Source organism: Poecilia reticulata, chromosome 2 (genome assembly GCF_904066995.2).
Source record: "Poecilia reticulata chromosome 2, P_reticulata-male-v2, whole genome shotgun sequence".
NCBI classification, from domain to species: Eukaryota; Metazoa; Chordata; class Actinopteri; order Cyprinodontiformes; family Poeciliidae; genus Poecilia; species Poecilia reticulata.
Window position 1 is genome coordinate 19,621,787 of NC_088831.1, and position 22,273 is coordinate 19,644,059.

Consider the following 22,273-nt stretch of genomic DNA (forward strand, 5'->3'; position numbering starts at 1 on the left):
ACAATTGGTTAAATAAAATTGAATAGCTTCAATCAATATCTATGCCATGTTTATTTTCAGACTGATGAGTTTCCTGCATCACCTCTAATTTTAATTGTATAAAGTTACAGTTGGATTTAATTGTTATAATTGAAAACATTTTGGTTAAAAGTACTTTAAATTCTACGGAGACCCTAAAGGGACATGGGGAAAAATTCTGACAAAATGTGAACAATTTTTTTTTTTTAATTCTAAAAACAAAACAATACATAAATACAACACTCAGCAGTTTTGAAAAATATCAGGATAATGGTAATATTTTCATTAATGGAATAAAGAATAACTGATTACAGTTTTCTTTTGACCTAAATTATTAAGGAAATTTAACTGGTTGTCTTAAAGTGTGGCAATATCACAAGGATGCTTTTGTGTAAAATTGTACAATATTGAATTAATTATTTTACATATGCATTTGAATAACCAATAGATGAAAAGTGTATGAAACTGGAAATACTAAATTTTGTCAAAAAATGTTTAATAATTTCTTAGTTTGATTTTTGAAAGGAGTTGGGTCCACAAACGGTTAATTCTGAAACATCTGAGGGTGAATCATCTTAATGCATTTCTATTTTAGCTTTTGAGCTCAGACTGAGGCAGTGGACGTTATCTGAGCCGCTCCAGTGACCCTGAGCCTGGCTGAAACAAAAGAAAAGAAACAAAAAAAGAGGCAACTCTACATCACAAGCTACAGAAAAGACAGTTAATTTATAATTATGTGAGCAAAAGGGGGCACACACTTTTATTTTCTTAATTTACTTTGTTTTTACTCTAGCAGTTCTGCTTCCTGTGGTCTGACGGGGACCATGGGGGCTGGGTTTTGCGGGTTCAGGGCCATGCGAGGAGAAAAGGCATCGGGCCTCTGCTGTTCTTAGCCACGCCGACTTGGACATTTGCACTTTCTACACCTATGAATTGTACCATCTTCTGCTGGACTGCTGTTTGAGGGCAAAGACCTATTGGACGATTCTTACAGCTTCTACAGAGGTCAGTGAGGTTGGATTTTTCCTGTTGTCACATGAGGACGAATTGCAGCTTGCAGGATCTCGCATTGGATGTTTGACTGTGATCTCTGAGGACACACCTGGCTACAGGACGAGACCCAGGCGTGATTTATGAGGGTCTCCTATGGCAGAAAAGACCACCGGATTCTGCCCGACGTGATACGGAGGTTTGAAAACAATGACATGCTGTATCTCTCCGTCCCTCCCTCGCTCTCTCAAGGGGGGCCACACACTTTGTCCAGATTTTTCTGCACAGCGGGACTGAATGCTGCCCTGAACAGCTTCTGATGGGGCAAATGGAACATCACATGTAAAGTCATCCTGAGACTCAGAGGCGGTCCTGCTTGTCTGTTGCCATGGTTGGTCCTGGGTTGTACGTCTCTGGTCATGTGGTTTGGACTCCGGGGCCCCTGGGATTCCACTCAGTCTACAGGTTGGAGACAAAATGGCTGCCAACAAAACTTGGTAGTTTTTAATGGTTTTTCTTGAATTTTCGAGTTGTGTGATGCCACTTTTTCTCACCTTAGTTTAATTTACAGCACATTCATGGTCTACTGTCTTTGCATTCTGATCTCTGCTATATGACCCCCAGGATAAGTTTAATGGTACAAGTGAAGGCTCGGTGCAGCAGAGTGTTAGGACTCTCTGCAGGTTACAGAAATATTTTGTTTGCCTGAATGATTATAACTCTGATTGTCCAACATCTGGCTAATGTGTTTTTCTCCTCCAGCATGACAACGATTGAAAAAGGATAAAAGTACGGTAAAAAATGTTAATTTCCTGATTTACACAAGCACAACCAGCCACACTTCAAATACAAAAAAGAATAGTCTAAAATCTATTTGGCTCAAATTACAGTGGCTACAAATATGAGGACTAGTATTTCAAATTTTGATTTAAGTTTATTTGAATCCATTTCAAATCTTAGGAAAATTACTCTTCAGAAAATTACTGAACCAAATGATGGGTTTACTGCACATATTGTCAATCAAATATTCAATTCTTTCACTGAGGTGTAAACACCCTGTTTAAATTAAACCCAACTGTTATAGTCAGCAATGAAAGAAATGTGGGCTAAATGATTTGAGTGGGTTTCTTAGGAGTTTCTGTACCGAAACATTAAACAGTGTTTCAATACAGAAACAGGGGGAGATGCATGGAATGAATCTAATCTACAAATTGTGAGTTAATCTGATCTATTGAGAAATGTTTCAGTTTTGGGCTTCAGCAAAATATAAGAGGTTAAATCAAAATTCACAAATGTTTTAACTATTCGAATGAGTTTCCAAAGTAATACTGAATATTCTGAATTGAATACATTAAAATTAACAACGATATGTGTCAAATAGATTTCTACAAAATAGAGTTGTTTAAAACAGGGAATAAATTGTTTGCTTCTCTCTGGCTATAATTCAAAATAATTTGTTTAACCAAGTCATGCAGAAAGGTCTAACCTGAAAATTATATAATTTAATAAATCTAGTTGTATCAAATTTTTTGGGATTTAAAACCATAAAGTCACTTTAATATGGAGTGACAGGGTTAATTTTATTCTTGGAAAAAAAAAACAAGCAAAAAAAAAACAGGCTAATTACATGAGGTTTTAAAATGAGAAGAAAAATACGAAGATTCAAAGTAAATTGGTCTAAATTGGGATTTACAAATGAGCAATTATGGAACTGCTTAAAGCGGGTCAAACAGATTGACAGAATTAAGCTAAAGATCTAGTGCAATATGTAACTATTGATTCAAGGTCTGTCTAAAATGTCTAAACATTTCTCATAATCATAATTTACAGTTTTTGGTTTGAGACAAAACAGGGTTATCTTTTATGACATGAATGGAATATATTACAAAGGATCTTAAATTAACACGTATCATTAACTTTTCACACTATTGACAATATGTTACAAGCCTTTAGTATAGCGGGTTACTTCTTATTAAATGAGGACTATTTGATTGAACTTGATTAAAATAACAAAAGCAAAACATTTATGTATGGTTTAAATTTTCTGGTAAAGTTTCTATTAGGGATAATTCATATACATTTCAAATGATATTTCTTTGATAAAACATTACTGTGGGCAGTTTTGCACATTCATTTTATAATCTTATCTTTACATGATTTTTGTTTGGTTTCTGATTTTGACTGATCCTGTGAATATCCAACACTTAAAACAAGCAAAGCTATTTTTGAAGGTTAAAATATGTTACTTAATTTAAGCATTTCTTTAACTATTATTAAGAGGAGAACTTAAATAACAAATGTCATTGATTTATTGATGCTCTATTGGCTTAGTATATATATTTTAAAAGAACTACCTGATCTTCAGCTTCAAGGAGCAGCCTTTTAAAAAAAAAGAGAAGAAAGAAAAAACATGATGATGCACAATCTGAAAGAATCGTCCTCCTTGCTCTCCTCATCACCTGTGGATGCTGCTGCTCCCTGCCTGAGGTCCTTGGCTGTTCAGTGCATCACCTCCAACATAGAGAAGAGCAGTGGTACCAATAGAACCCCACCTGCCTATCAGATGGTTTCCCAGAACCGAAAGACGACCGTGGAGCTCCAGCTTTCCAGAGTTTAAGGGCAGTACTAGTATCTAGTGACGAAAATATATGCTTTCCTTCACTTTAATTTTCTTTATATAATCCATTGATTTCCCTTTTTGTTGTGTTTTTTGTGATGCAGAATGAAGTCCAATCCTTTCTGGGTGTGCCAGGATGTGAGACTGCGGGCGCCTTCCACGATTGGTGGACCAGTTTACAGCTGAAACGCCACTGAAGCCTCGCTGGCCTGTCAGGGTTTCCCATCGAGCTGCGCCGGCTCAACATCTGGACACACGCAGAAACTGATTTGACGTTGATAGGTCTCGCTATAGAGAGACTGATATGATTAAACTTTATTACTATTACATTTTACTTAGAAAGCATTTTTACTTGTTTCCTCATCATAGTTCATTCAGACCAGTATATTTTGACTGTGCTGCCTTGATCCTGATTTATTGGTTTGCTGTTTAGTGTTAGTTGTATGTTCTGTGCCTTTCCATTTTCATTACTTCTAAGCTTTTCTTACCATTTCATTTAACATTGCATCCTTTCTGTGGTTCATTAACTTTTAAATATTACCTTAAAATTTCAAAGTTTGGTTTATCAACATACTAATAGATCGCTTTACGCATTATTCCTTATTGCTTCATTGACATTAAAGGATAGTATCTTAACATTTCTAATTTTACATTTTATTAACGTTTCAGTAATGTCTACCTTTTATTCATTTTACCTTTTATTAAATTTGGTTCCTGTTTTAGTTCTTAACTTTTAAAACATATATTAATCTAACATTTTATTGACTTTTTGCATGTTACCTAACACTTTATTGATTTTGCATTTTAGTAACTCTTACTCATTTACATTTTATTCATTTGAAAATATTAACCCAACACTTTATCTCTTTTGGCATTTTATTAAGTTTTGAAATACTATCCTGACCCTTCATTCAATTTGCATTGTAGTGCATTCTAACAATTCCCTCAATATCACTTTTAACCATTTCATGTGTCATTAAATTTAACATTCATCTCTTTTAACTTTTATTACTAAAGAAAAAACAGAAAACATTTTCGGATTTTGCCTTTTTTTACAGTTCTTTAACCTTCTATGGCATAGTGTTGACCTGAGCTAATACCAACCAAAAACAAACAAATCTGGTTTAAAAATAAATAAATAAAAAATCAAAAATGAAATGATAATTTACGGTCTGAAATTAAGATTGATGTGTAATTGAAGGTTACGAAGCTCTGCACAACTGCAAGGCAAAGTTTTTTCCCACCACAAAAAAGAAACAGTAAATGCCATGGAGGGTTGAATTTCCTTTTTCCAATCTTAACCCTAACATCCTTTAACAATTTTATTTCTTTACATGTTCTTTATTAGCTTGTAAGGGGGACATTGTGATTGCGATCCACCGCCTAAGAGGCATAGGGGTGCCCTGTCCGTTTTTACCCCCAAAATTGACATGAAATGAAATGAATGAAAGACAACATCAATACTTGAAATGAAGCTATGTATATCAACATCTGCAAAAGCCTCGGGGGATGTTTTCCGGAAGGGACAGTGTCTACTCTAGGGTTTGTCTTCCCTTTTTTGGGCTCTTTTAGAGCCCAACAGGGGGAATGTTGAGACGCTTTACCAAGGTCGAGAAAGAGTCACACGCTGTTAGACAAAGGCCCATAGTAAAAAGTTACATGTTTGATTCTGTTAGACACCAAGGTCCATTTCTCACGAAAAAGAAACGTTTTCCCAGGCCACAGAGACATGGTGTGATTTCAGGGAGTGTCTTCAGTCCATATAATCAGCTACCCTCCTCTTTCTCCTCAGACGCTACAGACTTTTTTAGAAACTCTTCTCGGATGTAATGGTTAAAGCGTCTCCTTTCAGCGCTGAAAGTGAATAAAATAAGTAAAGTCTGAATGCTTTTCTTGGCTGATTTTATGCTCCGTGTGTCAATACAAATTATGATTCATCGATCGGGATTTCCATTCCCAACACTTCCTCAGGATGTCATGAAGCTCTGCCGGATCCTGGTTGAAATGTCATCATTTCAATCAGGTGTGCTGAACCTGAAAGATCCAAAGCTTGTCAGATCCTGGTCCTCAATGACACTCATGACTTCCACTCAGCTCTTCCTTCCGAGAGCTGCACCAACCTGGTGACCAATAATATTTCACTCTGCTACACAAATCCATTTTTAACTTCTCTAACATGCTTCTTTCTATCCAAGTTAGCGAACTTACAAGTATACACAGATGTGTACAAAAGAATATAAAACTCCCCTGCTCTCCTCAGATTAACTCAAACACACCCAGCTTAGGTTATGCAGGACTATGATTCGAGTTCTGAAGCGGCCTAGTCAAAGTCCAAACTTAAAACCCAACTGAGCTGCTAATACCTTTGACTATTCGCACTTAAATTAAATTAATTAAAGCAATGCTGCAAAGAACTGTTTGCATGTCTCCATGGAAACGATCTGATTTCAGCTTTGTGGGAGGAAGTGAAATGATCAGTGTTCCTGAGCCACCAACCTCAGTGTGTGACATCATTCTGACCAGATTCAATTTAGACTCATCTTCACCTTATTTAGCATTTAGCACATATGAACTGCAGACATTAAATGAGTCACTGGTTCCTGATTTGACACAAGATTGGCAGCTTTCTCAACTTATATATATATAAACTGTTTAGAATATGAGGCCGCTCTAACGTTCATGCTGAGACTGCAACCGGACCTTTACAAAAAGAGATGGAGCAAATGGACTGGATTTCTAGAGAACAATAACAATCAGGGCTCTTTCCTTGTTATTTTAAATGCTGCTCAAAAAATGGAAAGTTAATCTGTATGCTGTTTCAACCTGTCACTGTTCATCTTAGTCAGAATGTAAGTAATTCCTTTTGTCGACAGTCTGTTTTTTGTCCTGTGTTATTGTTTGTGATTGATAAAAAACAAAACAATCAATAAACATAAAGTAAAAAAAAAAAAAGAATATGAGGCCGCTCTGACATCATTTCAGGAAGTGAGTTCTGAGACCAGTTTAAAGAGTTGGCAATAAAATCAATTCAGGAGACAAAAAGCTGATTTTTTTTCCTTTTTTTACTTTTGTAGGAAGAGAGATAACACAGAGAGAGATGGTGAGATGCGAGTCAAAAGACTTCACGTCCGATTAAAAAAAATATATATTTACACTATTTACTCTGAGCACAGTGAGGAGCTGCTGATTTCACTGTGGCTGTTCAGCAGGAAGCTGCTGTTCTCCCAGCATCTCAAGGTGGCGCTGCGTCTCTGTGCGGCTCTTCATTTGGCCGGTTTGGCTTCGGGGGGGTTCTCCCCGGTGTCCAGGGTCTTCAGGAGGCGGAAGAGGCCGGCGGCCTCGCGGATGCGGCTGAACTCGATACAGAAGGCCTGGACCTCGATGAACAGGTCCTGGACGTTGATGATCTTGTTTCGGATCAGCGACTGGAGGAAGACGCAGACCAGTCGGACCAGCCGATTCTGGAACGGACAAACCATAGATGAGGAAAAACTAGCACACAGTGACCGAGGCCCGGTCCACATGTAGCCAAGGCTTTTTTTTTTTTTTTTTTTTTAAACTCATCTCTTTGCCACATCATTTTAAAAAATTACATCATGCATGATTGATTTCAGAAAAAAATTTCATCCGGTTGAGCCTGAACAGATCCACCCGTCAACGTTGTTTTACGGGAAGCCAAAAGGCCTAAAAGTGTCATCCGTTTTCCCAGATGTCCATCTACATGAGGACTAGGCCTCAGACATAGTCACACTTTGAGAGCATTTCCACTTCATGTCACATTACAACCGAAAATGTCAACATGTCAAAAAGACTCAGCATAATTCTACTGGAGTGCATCAGTCTCCACAACTAAAGCTAACACCCACCGCTGGGCTACATGCTACTGCTGTGCTTTGACTAGGACAACTGCCAACAGGCATTTTCTACCTGAACATATAATTTATATGTCGATCAACACACCTGCATGTACTTGTCCTTGATTTGCTCGCATGTGGAGATGCAGTTGGAGATGTAGAGGTGGATAAACTCTGGAGGCAGGTCCACAGCTGTGGTCAGTCTGATGGAGGGAGGAGGAAGAACAATCAACCCCAACGAATAAACAACCGTTCTCACAGCAAAGTGTTGAGGTGCAGCTCAGATGTTTTCACACACCAGCAAACAAATCTGTTGACTCAATCATCAAAAGTTCAAAGGGTTTCTACAGGTTTCTACAACTCAAATTTGAGGCTCTTTAAGAAATTTTAAAACTATTATGAATGAAATTTAAGACTCGTACCACAGCAGAAATGTACACAACAAAAATCACATATTTTAGCGTCAAGCTTTTTTGTAGAGTACATGTAGCATCATATGGGTTTGAAGACGAACTCCGTCCAGCCAACTGGTGATAAAGTTACACGCTACCCGTGACAGATGAAAAAAGCTAGCTAGTTAGCGAGGGTATGTTAGCAGCTAGTTAGCGGTAGCCTGAAACGCTTCAAATCAGAGAACGGAATGAAGATTTCTGAGCATCTCAAACTTTTGCCTGACGGAAAAGTCCTGTGAGAAAGATAAACTACATGGAATAAGAGATTAAATAGTCCTGCCACAACATTTAAGACGTGTGATTAACGTATTCAAGGTCAAATTACATATTTTAAATTAAATTTAAGATATTTTAAGGGCTTAATTTTAGATGCATGAATTAAAGGCTTTTAAAGACTTTTGAAGAACAGACGCACATCATGGAACGGATGTCTCACTAAAGGATTTTTTTAAACTCGTTGCAGATTTCCTTCTTGTGATTTTTCCATAAATCCAGCTCAGCTCAAACAGAAAGTCAGGCTCCAGTCCAGCCCCACCTGTTGACCACCTCCATGGAGTGCAGCGACATGTCCATGTTGACCAGCACTGAGAAGTACTCAGTGATCTGGCTGCTCTGCATCAGCTTCAGCAGCATCTCGATGGCCACCAGCGGGTTGTTCTCCACCAGGTCGGGCAGCTTGGCCGGCGACAGGCCGATGTGGTACACCAGCTTGGGGTCCTTCTCCAGCTCGGCCAGCAGCTGCACACAGGACAAACGGCTGGCCAGGTTAGCGCCAGACTGAAAAGCCGCACTGACAAGCCAAGCTGGTGAAGATCCAGCTGGAAAACTTAAAAAATGCCCACGTTTTTGTGGTCAGTGAACACACCATATTGATGATGAAAACTCTCATATCAGTGGACGTGTTTCCATTACAAATGTTCAGGAAAAAACTATTTCACAATCGTGGTGTTTCGATTAAATAAGAGATGCAATTAAAATCACATTATGAATATGTTCAGGTGATAAATCATTAGAAATCATGTAGCTCCATCATCCTCCTGTCGCCTTCTTTGTCGTTTCCTCCAGTAGTAACATCCAGCTGTTGATCACTGGTTGGATTTTTTATACCCATTTATCTCTCCAGTGTTTCAGGAACCACAGATCATTCATAAAACTTCTTTAGAAATCTGGACTGTGGATGCTGACATTAGCATTGGGGTCGTCTGTGCTAGCTGCTACATTAGCATTGAGATGCTAGTTTAGGCGTGAATAGCTTTGCTGATGGGCTAAGTCCTTTAGCACAACAATAGTCTTTTCCACATTCCAGCAGCTTGTTTTTTAAAACAGAAATTAACCCCCGATGGGCCATTAGAAGCAGACTGGTCCTTCATTTGTAGCTCAAACACTACAAATGAATCTGTTGTTATCGTTTGCTGATGTCACTTGCGCGACAGATTTACAGATGTACCAGAAACATGACTAGAAAGGTTCTGCCTCTGAACTTTTGTATGTAAAATAAATAAATGCATTTAATTAATTGCATCAAAACTTTTAAAGTGTTAAAATCTAAGCAATGAATTAATCAAATGAATGTGTTAAAGTCCTGGCCCTAAAAAAACAACAACAACAACAACAAAAACGGATGCTGTGATACTTTGTGTCTGAGCTAAATGAATCCGTCCGGGTCACGGTGACCCACCTGGGACTGCTGCTGGGCGGACAGCGGGCTCTTAAAGGCCTTGGACATGATGCGTTTGATCTCCAGGCCTGTGCTGTTCTTCACACACATGGAGCGGTCCCACTGGATGCTGTGGTCCGGCTCGGTCGGGTTCAGCCACGCTAGCTCGTCCTCACACACGTGGAGAGGGGGCGGGGGACGGATGAACTCCGGCCTGAAGTGACCTGAGCCCAGAACGACCCGGTTACCATTTGTGACCTTGTGCTGTTTACAAAGCAGAACATGGAATAAAAAGTAAACCCTTACTCTCCAGCGGCGGCCGTGGCCCCGTGACCAGAGACTCTATGATCTGATTGGCTACGGAGCTGTCAAATCCTGAATTGGAGGAGTCTGGATCCGGGTCGTTCAGGATGCTGGGGAAGCTGGCTTTGCTCTGAGTGGGCAGCTCCGACTGACGCTCTGCAACGCAAAGACACACACACACACTGGATCCTCCGATCTCAATTCATGAACTTACCTCTAACACACGGATTCAACTCAACGTTTACGACAACAAACTTAAAAACATGGCGTCCACTGACCTGCTAAAGCCAGCTGCAGCCCACTGATGTCAATGGACTGCGGCATGTTGGTGATGTCCATGCAGGACACCTGTCTGGGCGTCTTCTTGAACAGATCTCTGGGCGGCGCCAGCATCAGCTGGGACAGGAAGAACTTCTCCGGCTGGGTGATGGGCGGCAGGAAACCTGGACACACAAAACGGACACAAGGCGAATGGATGACAGATAAATCCCAATTCTGACTGTATGAGCCGTGTGAAGAGGAAAGCATGAATGCTACAAAATTATGTTAAATGTAAAATGGGCTTTCAAATACAGAAATGCCATTTTGCGTCTCTCACTCACACAAAATAATTCAGAAGAGCACATTTTTGTCAAGAAGAAAAAAGGTTCTCTAGCACCACCTAGTTTCTATATGTGCACATCCCCAAGTAAAAATAATTAGAAAGTAGGATTAAGATATTAATTTCTTGTCACAAACAGTTTTTCTTCAGTATCCTGTAGAAATAATGATGTTTGAAAGAATCATTATCTGGCTGTTATTTGTGAGACCTTAGTTACAATACTTTGGATTTATTCTCAGACCGTCATAATGGATCAGAGATTTTTCGCAGTTTGTGAGTTAAAACCATACTATTCTGCGTAAACCACCAGAATATTAGGACATATTATTAGAGTATTAGGACCATAGTAAGAAAAAGTAAAAATTACAAGAATTGTTATTTTTTACATTTATTTTTCCTTTGGGATCAATAAAGTTTTTCTTAATAAAGTCGTAATGTTACGAGAATAAACTCATATTTAGGCCTGTTGCAATAAACCACATATCAATTAATTGCACGATAAATTAAAACAAGCTCAATAATCTCCACTTGTATGATTTATTGTTTTTCTCTTTCTCCCAAAAGCTGGATGACAAAAGTTTCCAGTTTGCTGCTTTGGTCTCAAAGAACCATTTTGAAGGACAATTTTATTTAAAGACACTTTGACAATTACTTTTATGTGTCTTTTTATTTATTTACTTTGGACATTTAAAATGTTTTCCAGTTCAAGTGGTAATTAGAATTTAAGATTTATTGATCTTGAGAATGGATTATTATTGCATTGCATTAAGCATTTACCATATATAACATGAAAAATAGTCTCAAAACAACAATATTACCGTTTATCAAAATTCTGGGGCAATTTATCGTCGAGTAACATTTGTTATCGCGACAGGCCAGTAGAAATAATGCGAGCATAAAGCAGTAGTAAGAGAATGAAGTCATAATTTATCGAGAATAATGTTGGAATATTACTAGGACTGTGTAATAATATTGATTTTGCGATATATATCGTTATTTTCTTTCCTAGAAAAAAATCGATATTCACCCGCAAGTATCGTAACATCCAACTCACTTTGCTCACTCACAGCTTGCTTCGCCGGGAGAGTGATTGTCATCAGGCTTAGAGTGATTCCTTCTGATGTTAAGTGTCAAGGTTAAAAAGGTTTCAGACTATTCAGAGCAGGGTACTTGGTGCACTTTATTTACTTTACAAATGCATGTAAGCTACAGTTTGTACTGTTTCAATTAAAAGAAACATGTTTTCTCACCACTTCTTTGATTCATTTTGTCCAGCTGTCGACTTTAAGTCTGTGTCCACGTCCAACCAGAGCCAGGTATTGTGTAGTTGGTGCTTTTAATCAGTTTTCAGTTAAATTAATTTAATCCAACTTTATAACAGTCACAAAATGTCACCAAAATCACTCTGTCCCTCTGAAATCTTTCAGAAAATCGCAAAAGTGTATTGAATTGTATCGTTTGCCGAATATCGCAATATATATTGTATCTGAGCAGAATATCGTGTATATGTGAGATTATTGCATCACTACAGCCCTAAATATTACCACAATAAAGTTGTAATATTATGAGTTTATTCTAGTATTATTTCGACACTATTAAGGCATGACTTAATTCTCGTAACTTGGACTTTATTCTCGTCATTTGTTTGTTTCATTTCCTTACGTTCAAAGTCCCTCTTGAGTAAACCCCCCAACCCCTACCACCCTAAAAAAAAAAAAAAAACTAAAAGAAATAAATGAATCACGCCGGGAGTCCTACCTGACAGCACCTTCTCCTGCTGCTCCTCTCCCGGCGCGGGGTTCAGCAGGTGGGCGAACACAGCCGCGAACGGGTTGGCAGCCAGCGGCTCGGTCCTGTACATCTCCCAGAGCAGGTAGAGGGCGGTGAGCCGCTGCGGGGAGCTTGGTAGCAGGTCGGGCTGCTGGAGTAGCATGACCAACACCGAGCCTACCCTGAAGTGCTCTGCCTTCCCGAAGTAATGGTGGAAGTGAGTAGAGAGGTTCTCGAAGGTGTTGGAGCAAGCCTCCTCCGAGATGATGCTCAGCAGGTTGGACAGTTCCTTCGGAGCGAGAGTCATTATGGTGGTCTGCTTACCCGTTTTTGTTCTGCTTTAGCGTTAGCTCCTTTTTTAAAAAACAAAAAAAACAAAAAACAAAAAAACGACGTATTTCTAAATGAATGAAGATACAATAGTATCTTGGTCGAGAAACGTTAATTCATGTTTGAGCACGTCCGGAAAACACCATAATAAAAATATTGACTCGGCATTAGCATCCTGAGCTCTGCTAGCAATAACTTGCCATAGTTTACATGGTAATGCTAACTAAAAACAAACAGAGAGGTCAATCAAAAAGTTAACATTCCCACCCAAAAAAAACACTATGAACGACTCTGTGACTACAACTTGTCGTATAAAACCAATAATGCCTCACTGAATCGGACATGTGAGTCAAAAAAAGCGTCTGACGGCCTTAAAATTTGGTTCCTGGAGAACCTAGCCGTTTAAATTTGAGATAGGACACTTCCGTCGAGTTGCATCATGGGACATGTAGTTTCATTATAAGTAGTTTCACTTTTATTTTCAAATGAAAATTAGGTTGTAAGTACCACTTTCATCAGGCGCATTAGGTGAAGAAATGCAACTAGTTATGGTTTATAAAAACTATTCAATTTAAACCACCATTAAGAAAGCGGGAACCCCAGACTCCCTTCGCTTTGTTCGCTAATGTCAGTTTACCCAGCGGCCCTTGCGACGCAATTTCCTCTTTTTGTCCTGTCAAAATAAGATCTGTAAAACTAGAAGATGAGTATCCCGTGGTGTACGTTTTGACACTAACAAATATACATTAATAAAAAAAAATTGGTAGGAGTTCCACAATAGGACTTTACAAATAAAAAAAAATAAAAATTACATATCAGAAGCTTGATTTGTTGTGAGTGCCGCGCGGCTCGGCAAAGGCTTCACCTAAAATGGAAACAGGGATTCAGAGATGAAAGTTGTTGCCAAGTTCTTCCTGTGATGCTCGAAACCTGAAAGCTCGCAGCTTTTTTCTGGACTGACTGATTCCATAGCCACACACACAGGCAGGCTGTTTTTCTACACATGACTGGCTGCGACGCCCATGTGCTGCTGATGTCACCGGAGCGCTCATGAGTGAGATGAAAAAGAAAATCAGGTTTTTTTTCATGTACTTGCAAATGGCAAAAAAAAAAAAAAAAGTGGGGGGGGCAGGGGAGAGGTTAAAGCAACGTCTGCAATGCAGCAGGTAAGGGGAAGAAACACAACTTTAGCTAATTATTGCACAGTCTCCTGAAGGATTGGATGTTGAGTCATCTAAATCCAAACCTACAATCAATTATAGTGAACCAGATCAATTTAAAACTCAACTCAACCTTTGGATCCTTAACTCATGGAGTGAAGCACTATCCAAGCTAGCGTGTGCTAACCGACAACACACTGTAAGAAGGTGGTCGAGCAGCTAACTGTTCCCTACACAGACGTACCCAGCCGAATAGCTCCGGTCATCTCATCTAACAGAACTCTGTTCACTGTTGGTTGTGTTCTGGGCAGAGATGAATAGCTGTTTGACACGGAGCAGGCCTTTGTGTACACGTTAGCTAAATCCACTTATGTTTTGAACAGTTCAAAGTTCATCCCACTGAGTATTTCAATCACTGACGGTTCACTAAGGTGAGCTTGACTCCCTCAAGGTTATTCTCGTTTCCATTCTTACCATTAAGTAACATAAAATAACCTCAAATCTAAAATGTCCTGTTTATGTAGCTAATGGCAACTAAGCTAAATATAGCTAAAGGCTACAGTATTCAAAACAGATTTTTCCTGCTCATGAAGTCAGCCGTTTCCAGCGTCTGTAATATCCGACACAGAAAAACAAATGAGACAAAATGGCTACAATATAGCAACTAAAACAAATAATGTTTTAGTTGCTAAAACATTATTAGTTGCTAATAATGTTAGTTGCTAATTAGTTGCTAATAAAACATTATTAGATGATGCAATGAATAAAGAAATTAAAAAAATATGTGATATGAGACATTTTAAACCATTAAAACGTTGTTTTAATGGTTTAAAATGTTTAAACAGCATTTAAAGTGTACAGATCAGCATTTCATGAAAAAGTGCCTACAGTAGAAATTTAAATGTTCCAGTGTTCAGTGCAAATCTGATAGAGGTAGACTATTTCAGCCTGGGATATGCGCTAAGAAGGTTCTGTAAAATTTATATTTTGTGTATATTTTATTCACATTTTGTGCTTTATCAGTAGGACCTGTTTTGTCCCTATTCTCAAGAATGACTGTTTGGGTTGTCACTTTTTATCATCTTAAACAGCTTTTCTCTAACCACATCATCATGGACCTTACCACAGTGGCCGCATTTCATTGGCCAATGCCCATTTTATGTCACAGCGCAGCTATCACGTGCCTTACCGTCTCACAAACTCATACTAATATACATTGTGGACTACCAGACCGACAGAAAGTTTTTGCGTCAGGACTCGAAAAACATTGGTTCACCGTCAGTGGGGTATCTGAACAGGCGATGTCAGGTATCCTGATCGTGTTTGTGGAACTAAAATTCAGATTTTCAAAATCTGAAACGGAATGCCTTGCTTGGATCAAAGCTTGTGCACGACCGCATTTGCAGCTCAACCGTCGTAGGATCAATAAGAACAAAGTGTCTGCTGGTGTAAGTATTATTGCTTTGCTTTCTTTGTGTTTAGTGAATGAAAAAAATAAAGTCAATAATAAACACATCCATTATGAAAACCTTTTAGCCAAGTACAGCATAATAGCAGTACCGATACAACTTCTACATCCTGAAGCCTGTCTGTTACAGCCTTACGTTAGCTGAACAGATCAATATGCAATGTGTACCGTATCTGACATACATTAAAGATTTTATTTCACCTGAAAAGGCTTTTTACTAAACTGTAATCGTGTTAGCCACGCTAATCGTGTAAGCCACGCTAGCACCGAGTACCGTGTATAAGTCCTAGGCACATTCGAACCCTCAAAACCATGAATGTCCAACTTACCCAGCCTTGCAAGAACATTAGCCATCAGTGATCTTGTCCACAGCTATATTTATGCTGTGGGTGTGAGAATCTGCTGTTTTTCTCATCGACCAGTAGCATTTAGCTGTGACGCGCACAATGTTAGAGGCATCGCGTGGCTAAAACATCTTGATGTCGTCCAAAAAAGATGATGACAGGAACTTGTTGGTTCTCTTGTCCATTGTCGTGGCTGATATTTTGTGAAAATCCGGCAGAAATGCTAAACTAATCGACTCAGAAATACTCTGCAGAGAACGAAAAATGCCATGTTTAGACATTGGAGCTGAGCTGTTAATGTGAGACATGAAGTCACGTGGGACTTTTGAGGGGCGTTTCTGGGCGAAGCTTGGTAAGGTCCATTGCTACAGAGAAGTTGAAAGATGTCTTGGCAGAGTTTTCTTTCCATCGCATCAAAAAAGACAAAATCTATGTCCTTTATCACTTCCCAGAGTTTTGGAGCAAGCTTTTTCTGGACATGTACGGTGTGCTTCATTTTGTAAGCGGCATATCTGGATCTACGACTAGACTTATAAATCAGCCTCCAAAGAATTTTTTCTACCATATCTCTTCTTTCCTCTTCAGTTCCACGTTTGAAACACATCCTGTTTACATCCCTCAAAAATTGTTCAGGATCCATGGCTACCTGAGTATAATCCTCACTCAGGCAGTTTTCATCCGCGTACAAGTCCTTATTAGGAAAAAGAGTCGGTAACACTTTATTTGAAGGGGTGTGAACTGTGACTGACATGACACTGTTAAAAACATGACATACCACCTGTCATGAACAAAGAAGTCTTTATGAATGTTTATTACAGCTGTCATGAAGTGTCATTTGGTAAATAATGACACTTTTAATACAAAGTTGCATTGAAAGTCCATTAAAAATGCCAACTTAACATTAAATTGTCATTATTTACAAAATCATGCAAAGCCCCACCATCATGTAGCCTAGCATGTATGGAAAAAAACTTATTAGCATCTCATTTTTTGCACGTTTTTAATGTTGCTCTGGTGCAAGGGGAAACTCTATTTATGACATAGTGATATAAATCATTTGGTGTGAAGTCAGGCAAAGTCAATAATTTGATTTCCTGATGAATGTTTGTTACATTCATCAGGCGTGAGGAAGTATGGGTCAGTTTGGAAGCCAGCTATTTCCAACTATTGTAAATACCACCGTCTATGAGCCCCAATCAGGTTTGCTACGTTCACAGACAGGTTATCTCCACTCGAACAAAAAGAAGCCATGAATAAATTGGTAAAAACAACTTGGGAAAAATAACTTAAGTCTCTCTGTTCAATACTCCTGTCCTTCTCTTCCAACGTTCATCATGGCGCCTCGAATGATTAAGTGACACAGTTGGAAAGGGTTAATAGTTTGAGTCACACAGAACTGATCTGACCGTTTCCATAGCAACAGTCAGAAGCAAGAAATTCCCCCAGAACTACAGCTCATTGTAGCTATGACCTCTTCTATGACATAGGTCTATGACATAGATCTATGTCATAGATCAAAGAATGTCTGAGGTTATGAATGCTTGCATCTCAAAACATCAGGTATTATACAAGCAACTCGTTGACGATAGTATTGTTTTACAAGGATTTTTAGGATGGAAGGAACTTTAATCAGCATGTTTTTTCCCTTGAGTTTTGGTGTTGGGTATGCAATTACAGCAGGAGTTAAGAAAGTTATGAATAAACTTCTTCCCAACATCACTTTTGAAAGAAGTAGCTGTCAGGACCAGGGCACTGACTCCGAATATGATGTATTCGACGACTATCTTTTCAATCCTTCCCCGGCTGGGGAGGGGGTTTCCCTTTGGAAAAAGCGTAGTTCTCCGTCGTACCTGGAGCGTGCTGACTCGGAGTACGACGTTATTGACGCACATCTTTTCAAGCCCTCCCCGGCTGGGGGGGGCATTTTCCATCAGAAAAAATGTAGCTGTCCGTCGTACCTGGAGTGCACTGACTCAGAGTACGACGTTTTTGACGCATACCTTTTCAAGCCTTCCCCAGCTGGGAAGGTCGAGACCCTGGAAAAGACGGCTAAAGCAGGGAACGATTTCTCCAATCGTTCCCCAGCCGAGGAACAAACTACCTCGACGATTGGAGAAAAAGCGGCATCTGAAGACAGGAGCGTAGAAGAGAGGCCTGTTCTTGAGGAAGCTAGCCATGACCTCAAGGAACACACTTCTCTGGCTGGAGAATTTGGTTGTGAGAAGATGATGACGGTTGAGCCTAAAAAAATTCTGAAAGTTGCCTCAGAAAACAGATCTGGGCAAGAAAAAGTCTGCTCTGAGCGTTCACAGCCAGTTGTCACGTGGGGAGGAGTTCATTTTCATGAAAAGGATGAAGACTCAACTTCATCCTTTTCAGCAGCATTTCAAGACAGTCAAGAGAGATGTTGCCAAAAACCTGGAACTTTTTGTTGTTGGCCATTTTGACCGACTGTCACATCTGCTACGCAGTCGTTCCCAGAACAGAACCAGCCTTCTTAATCAGGCTGTTGAGCCTTTTCAGAACCCTGGCTCTGATGCTGCTGCTCCAACAGATGACGGCAGAAGAGATGACGCTCTCACCAACTTTGCTTTGCGTCTGGCAGCTGAAGGAGGAACAGCTTATCCTGCTCTCTCCCGTCCTTACTGATAACTTTGCTTGTGAATTATTTTTAAAGTCACAATTTTTATGGTTTTATTCACATTATCGATATCATAACTGGATTACTTCAAACCTAAAGACCGGGAGATTTTCTCACTTTTATTTTTACCTCACTTTTCTTCACCTCCAAGTTGAACTAGGGCAAAATGCCCCCATCCGACCCCAAGGACATTAGCAGTATTCTACAACGACTTCAGTTTTTAGAAACAAAGATTCAACGGCTGGAGGTGAACTTTGAGATCAACGCTACCTGTGGATATGAAACAACTCTTCCTCAAATCAGCGGAGAGATCGTACACCCTGCACCAAGCAGCTCACCCTGGATCGCTCAGGGCGCCAAGCCGAAACAAAAGTCTCACACTGCAGATCCCATGAGACGACTAACGGGGAGAACCCCTCACCTGGATGAATCAGCGTGGCCGGCTCTGAGCCGAAACCCACCTTCAACCTCAACACCTGCTCCGCCAAAGAATAGCAAACAAGCAGCTGGAACCAAAACGACTACACCGAGCCCACTCCCAAGGACAAAGCGACCAGCCCGAGCCTCAAAACATCCTGACTCTGTGGGAATCCCACTGAAAAACAGATTTTCTGCACTTCAGCACGAGCCTCTGAGTGAAAACCCACCTTCAAACATCAGCAATGAGGCTAAACCAACGCATCCACTGCACAAAGCTCCGAAGGACAAAGTGACCACCAGGAAAACGAAAGGTATGCCAAGAGTGCTTATTGTTGGAGATGAGGCAGTAAATGGAATCAGTCATGTTTGCAATCCCAAGAAAACGAGAGTGGTTTCTTGTCTTGGTGACACTGTATCTGATTTGACCCGCAAAGGGCTCTCTCTAACCACTGATCAGCCAAACATGGAGACTTTAGTTGTGCATGTTGGAGCCAACGATCTGGCAAAGCAAAAATCCGAGATTCTAAAAGAGGACTTTAATATTCTTCTGGACACTATGGGAAAATTAAAAATGAAGTTATTTCTCAGTGGTCCAATTCCATCGCCTCAATGGGGAGACAAAAAACATTCCAGGCTGCTTATGATAAACAAATGGCTGATTAAAACCTGCTCTGCCAGCTCAGTGACCTTCATCGATAACCTCTGGATCTACTGGCAGCGCTTTCACCTCTTTGGAAGAGGAGGACGCAATCTTAACAAACATGGAATAAGGCTGCTCACTGCAAACATTTTTTATTTTATCAACAAGAACAACAATGTGACCATCGCTTCAGAAGAACAGGCTCAAGGATGTCTGACTAGGATGGAGCCCTCCGCATATCAAGAACAAACTATTCCAATACAAACTGATAAAACATCGACTGTGAACAGAATGACTGGTTCCCCTCCTCCTTCCCCCCTCCCTCTCTGCTCCTACACTCACTCACAAGATCAGAGTTTCTCACAAAGTGAACCACTAAAGAGAGTCTGGCTTCACCTGAGCCGCCTGAAAATGCTGGTGGAGAATTCAGGTCAGAGAGAAAGACGGACGGACTCTTTCTCCTCCCAGCTGGATAGTATGGATCAACAGGTTCGCCTCGGCACGACTCTCACTTCATCTAAGCCAGTGTTTTTCAACCACTGTTCCACGGTACACTAGTGTGCCGTGAGTGATCGTCAGGTGTGCCGTGGAAATTATTCAATTTCACTATGGTACCGTATTTTCCGGACTAAAACCTGCTACTTTTTTCCTTAACTTTGAACCATGCGGATTGTTGCCCGCTCTGGCTTTTCTGTGTATTTTTCTTCAACCACCAGGGGGCTCTCTAGCAGGAAGTGAATCATTAGAAGTCAAAATTGTAAATCAAAAGAAGAACGTGCTAATTTTCATTTAGAACAAGCACATGCTAGCAGCAGGCACGATGGAGAAATGTTTTCAAACTCATACCATGCAGCTTTTAAGTTGAGGGCTGTCGATCTGGCACTACAGGAGGGAAATAGAGCCGCTGCATTTAAGCTCGGTGTGAACGAAACCATGGTTCGGCTTTGGAGACGGAGGGCTGCGTCCAGCAGATTTATTAGGACGCCGCTCTCTGCTGGATCCTAATGGAAAACCGAGAGCAGCTTCCAGTTTTTATTTTATTTTGTTTTTTTATTAAAGGTGCTAGTATGGTGCGCTCTATAGTCCGAAAAATACGGTAATTGGTATTTTTCGGACTATACAGCAGATACATCTTCGAGTATCTGCTGTAGTAGTAGCAGCGGCGTAATCATGTAATGTTCTTACCACTAGATGGCAGTAGGTACAGAGCATTTTACATTAAAACAAGAGAATTAGTGATGCACAAATGTTACAGGTAGCGCTGAGAGCACTGAATCTAGCAATACTGTGATGACAGTGATGGAAAAGACAGAGAAGCTCAGCAGTAGTTGGGTTGGAAAGAACATGAGTCCATTTCCCACAACATGTCTGTGTGAAGTGAGCTTCTGAAGCCTGGCTACTATAAAAACTAAAACCAGAGAGAGACTGAGATGTTGAGGAAAAGCTTTGTTTTTCTTCAATTTCTGCCAGGAAATCAGCTGTTTTCATCCAAACATGCACAGGTTTCACACAAGGTGGGTAAAATATACAGATATTGACATTTTGTACATGCAACTCTTCATATTGTAACAGTGAATATGAAGTGAAATGTTTCCCAAATATTATTGCTTCTTTCAAAATAAGAATTATTTTCTGTATTCTGGCTATAAGAATGCTTGTGGATTAGTTTGTAAAACACTGACGTTTTCTACAACTTCTTTAAATTTAACACCACATTGTTGTGGCTGTTCAGGTGTATTTTTGAAGTGGATATGTTAAGTGCAATTTGAAATAAGAAATGTAAAATGTGATAAAAATACATTTTTGTGTTTATTTGATTCCTATTCAAGAGACTTTGATAAGAATGACTATATATAGACTATATATTAGACTATATACCCTACAGAGTATCTTTATTTTAGTTGGTGGTGTGCCTCGGAATTTTTTCAATTAAAACAGTGTACCTTGACTCAAAAATGGTTGAAAAACACTGATCTAAGCCACCTGCCTCTGACCTCCCTGAAGATCCAGCACTCCGCATTTCTGAGGTCTGAGACCGGGGTCCAGATATTATCTTTACACCCGTCTTTCTCCAGAATGTGTCTGGCCCCCCAACATTGCGTAGCAGGACAATACCTGTCCGGATCACTACAAGAACAGTTACAAAAAACAGAAATACAAAAAACAGTGGTCTTAATTCAAACCTCAGACTGATCCCCTATCTAAAGGAACCTCAGACTGAAGAGCTTTCAGCCTCCAAGTCACTTAAACTGGCTCTTTTAAACACCAGATCTCTCTGTGCTAAAGCTCTATTAATTAATGATTTCATCACTGAGCATAATATTGATGTTTTATTTCTGACAGAAACATGGCTGAATGACAATAATGAAGCAATCGTACTAATTGAATCAACGCCTCCTATGTACAATTTTTTAAGTGAAAATAGAAAACACAAAAAGGACGCTTCAATATTTAAGAATACCATAAACTGTAGTAAAATCTCTTTGGGTAATTTTATGTCTTTTGAATATCTTGGAATCGAGGTAAAAGGCCATAAACGAACTTTGACACTAACTCTATACAAAACACCAACATATGTGGAAAATTTCTTTGCGGACTTGAATGAGCTTCTATCTCTCATATGTATTGATTACGATTGTTTGATAATTGTCGGTGATTTCAACATTCATGTTGACAACCCCCAAGACCGAGGGGCTAAAAAGCTCTGTAATATATTAGAGAGTTTTGGTTTAACACAACATGTCAAACAAGCAACACACACTCAGAGACACACACTGGACCTGGTTATCAGTAAGGGTGTGAATATTTCCAATGTCTCTGTTGGTGGGACAGTAACGAAGTACAGTTTTTGTGTATCTGTACTTTACTTAAGTAGATTTAATAATGGATACTTTCTACTTTTACTCAACTACATTTTACAGTAAGTATCTGTACTTTCTACTTCACTACATTTCTACAAAACTGTCTCGTTACTCGTTACATCCAAGTCGCGTTGTGTTTTTTTTCCG

At 39.7% G+C, this 22,273-nt stretch overlaps 1 protein-coding gene across 1 annotated transcript; it reads right to left on the reverse strand.

Moving 5' to 3' along the window:
- Positions 1–6,666: 6,666 nt before the first annotated feature.
- On the reverse strand, positions 6,667–13,526 carry cnot11 (CCR4-NOT transcription complex, subunit 11). The gene is made up of 7 exons (XM_008402265.3): positions 12,251–13,526; positions 10,170–10,334; positions 9,895–10,047; positions 9,610–9,812; positions 8,467–8,669; positions 7,586–7,682; positions 6,667–7,086 (listed from the first exon to the last, which is right to left on the reverse strand). Exons 1-7 carry the CDS (start codon positions 12,567–12,569, stop codon positions 6,889–6,891), a joined length of 1,338 nt encoding a protein of 445 aa, XP_008400487.1. The 5' UTR covers positions 12,570–13,526; the 3' UTR covers positions 6,667–6,888.
- Between the last annotated feature and the right edge of the window lie 8,747 nt (positions 13,527–22,273).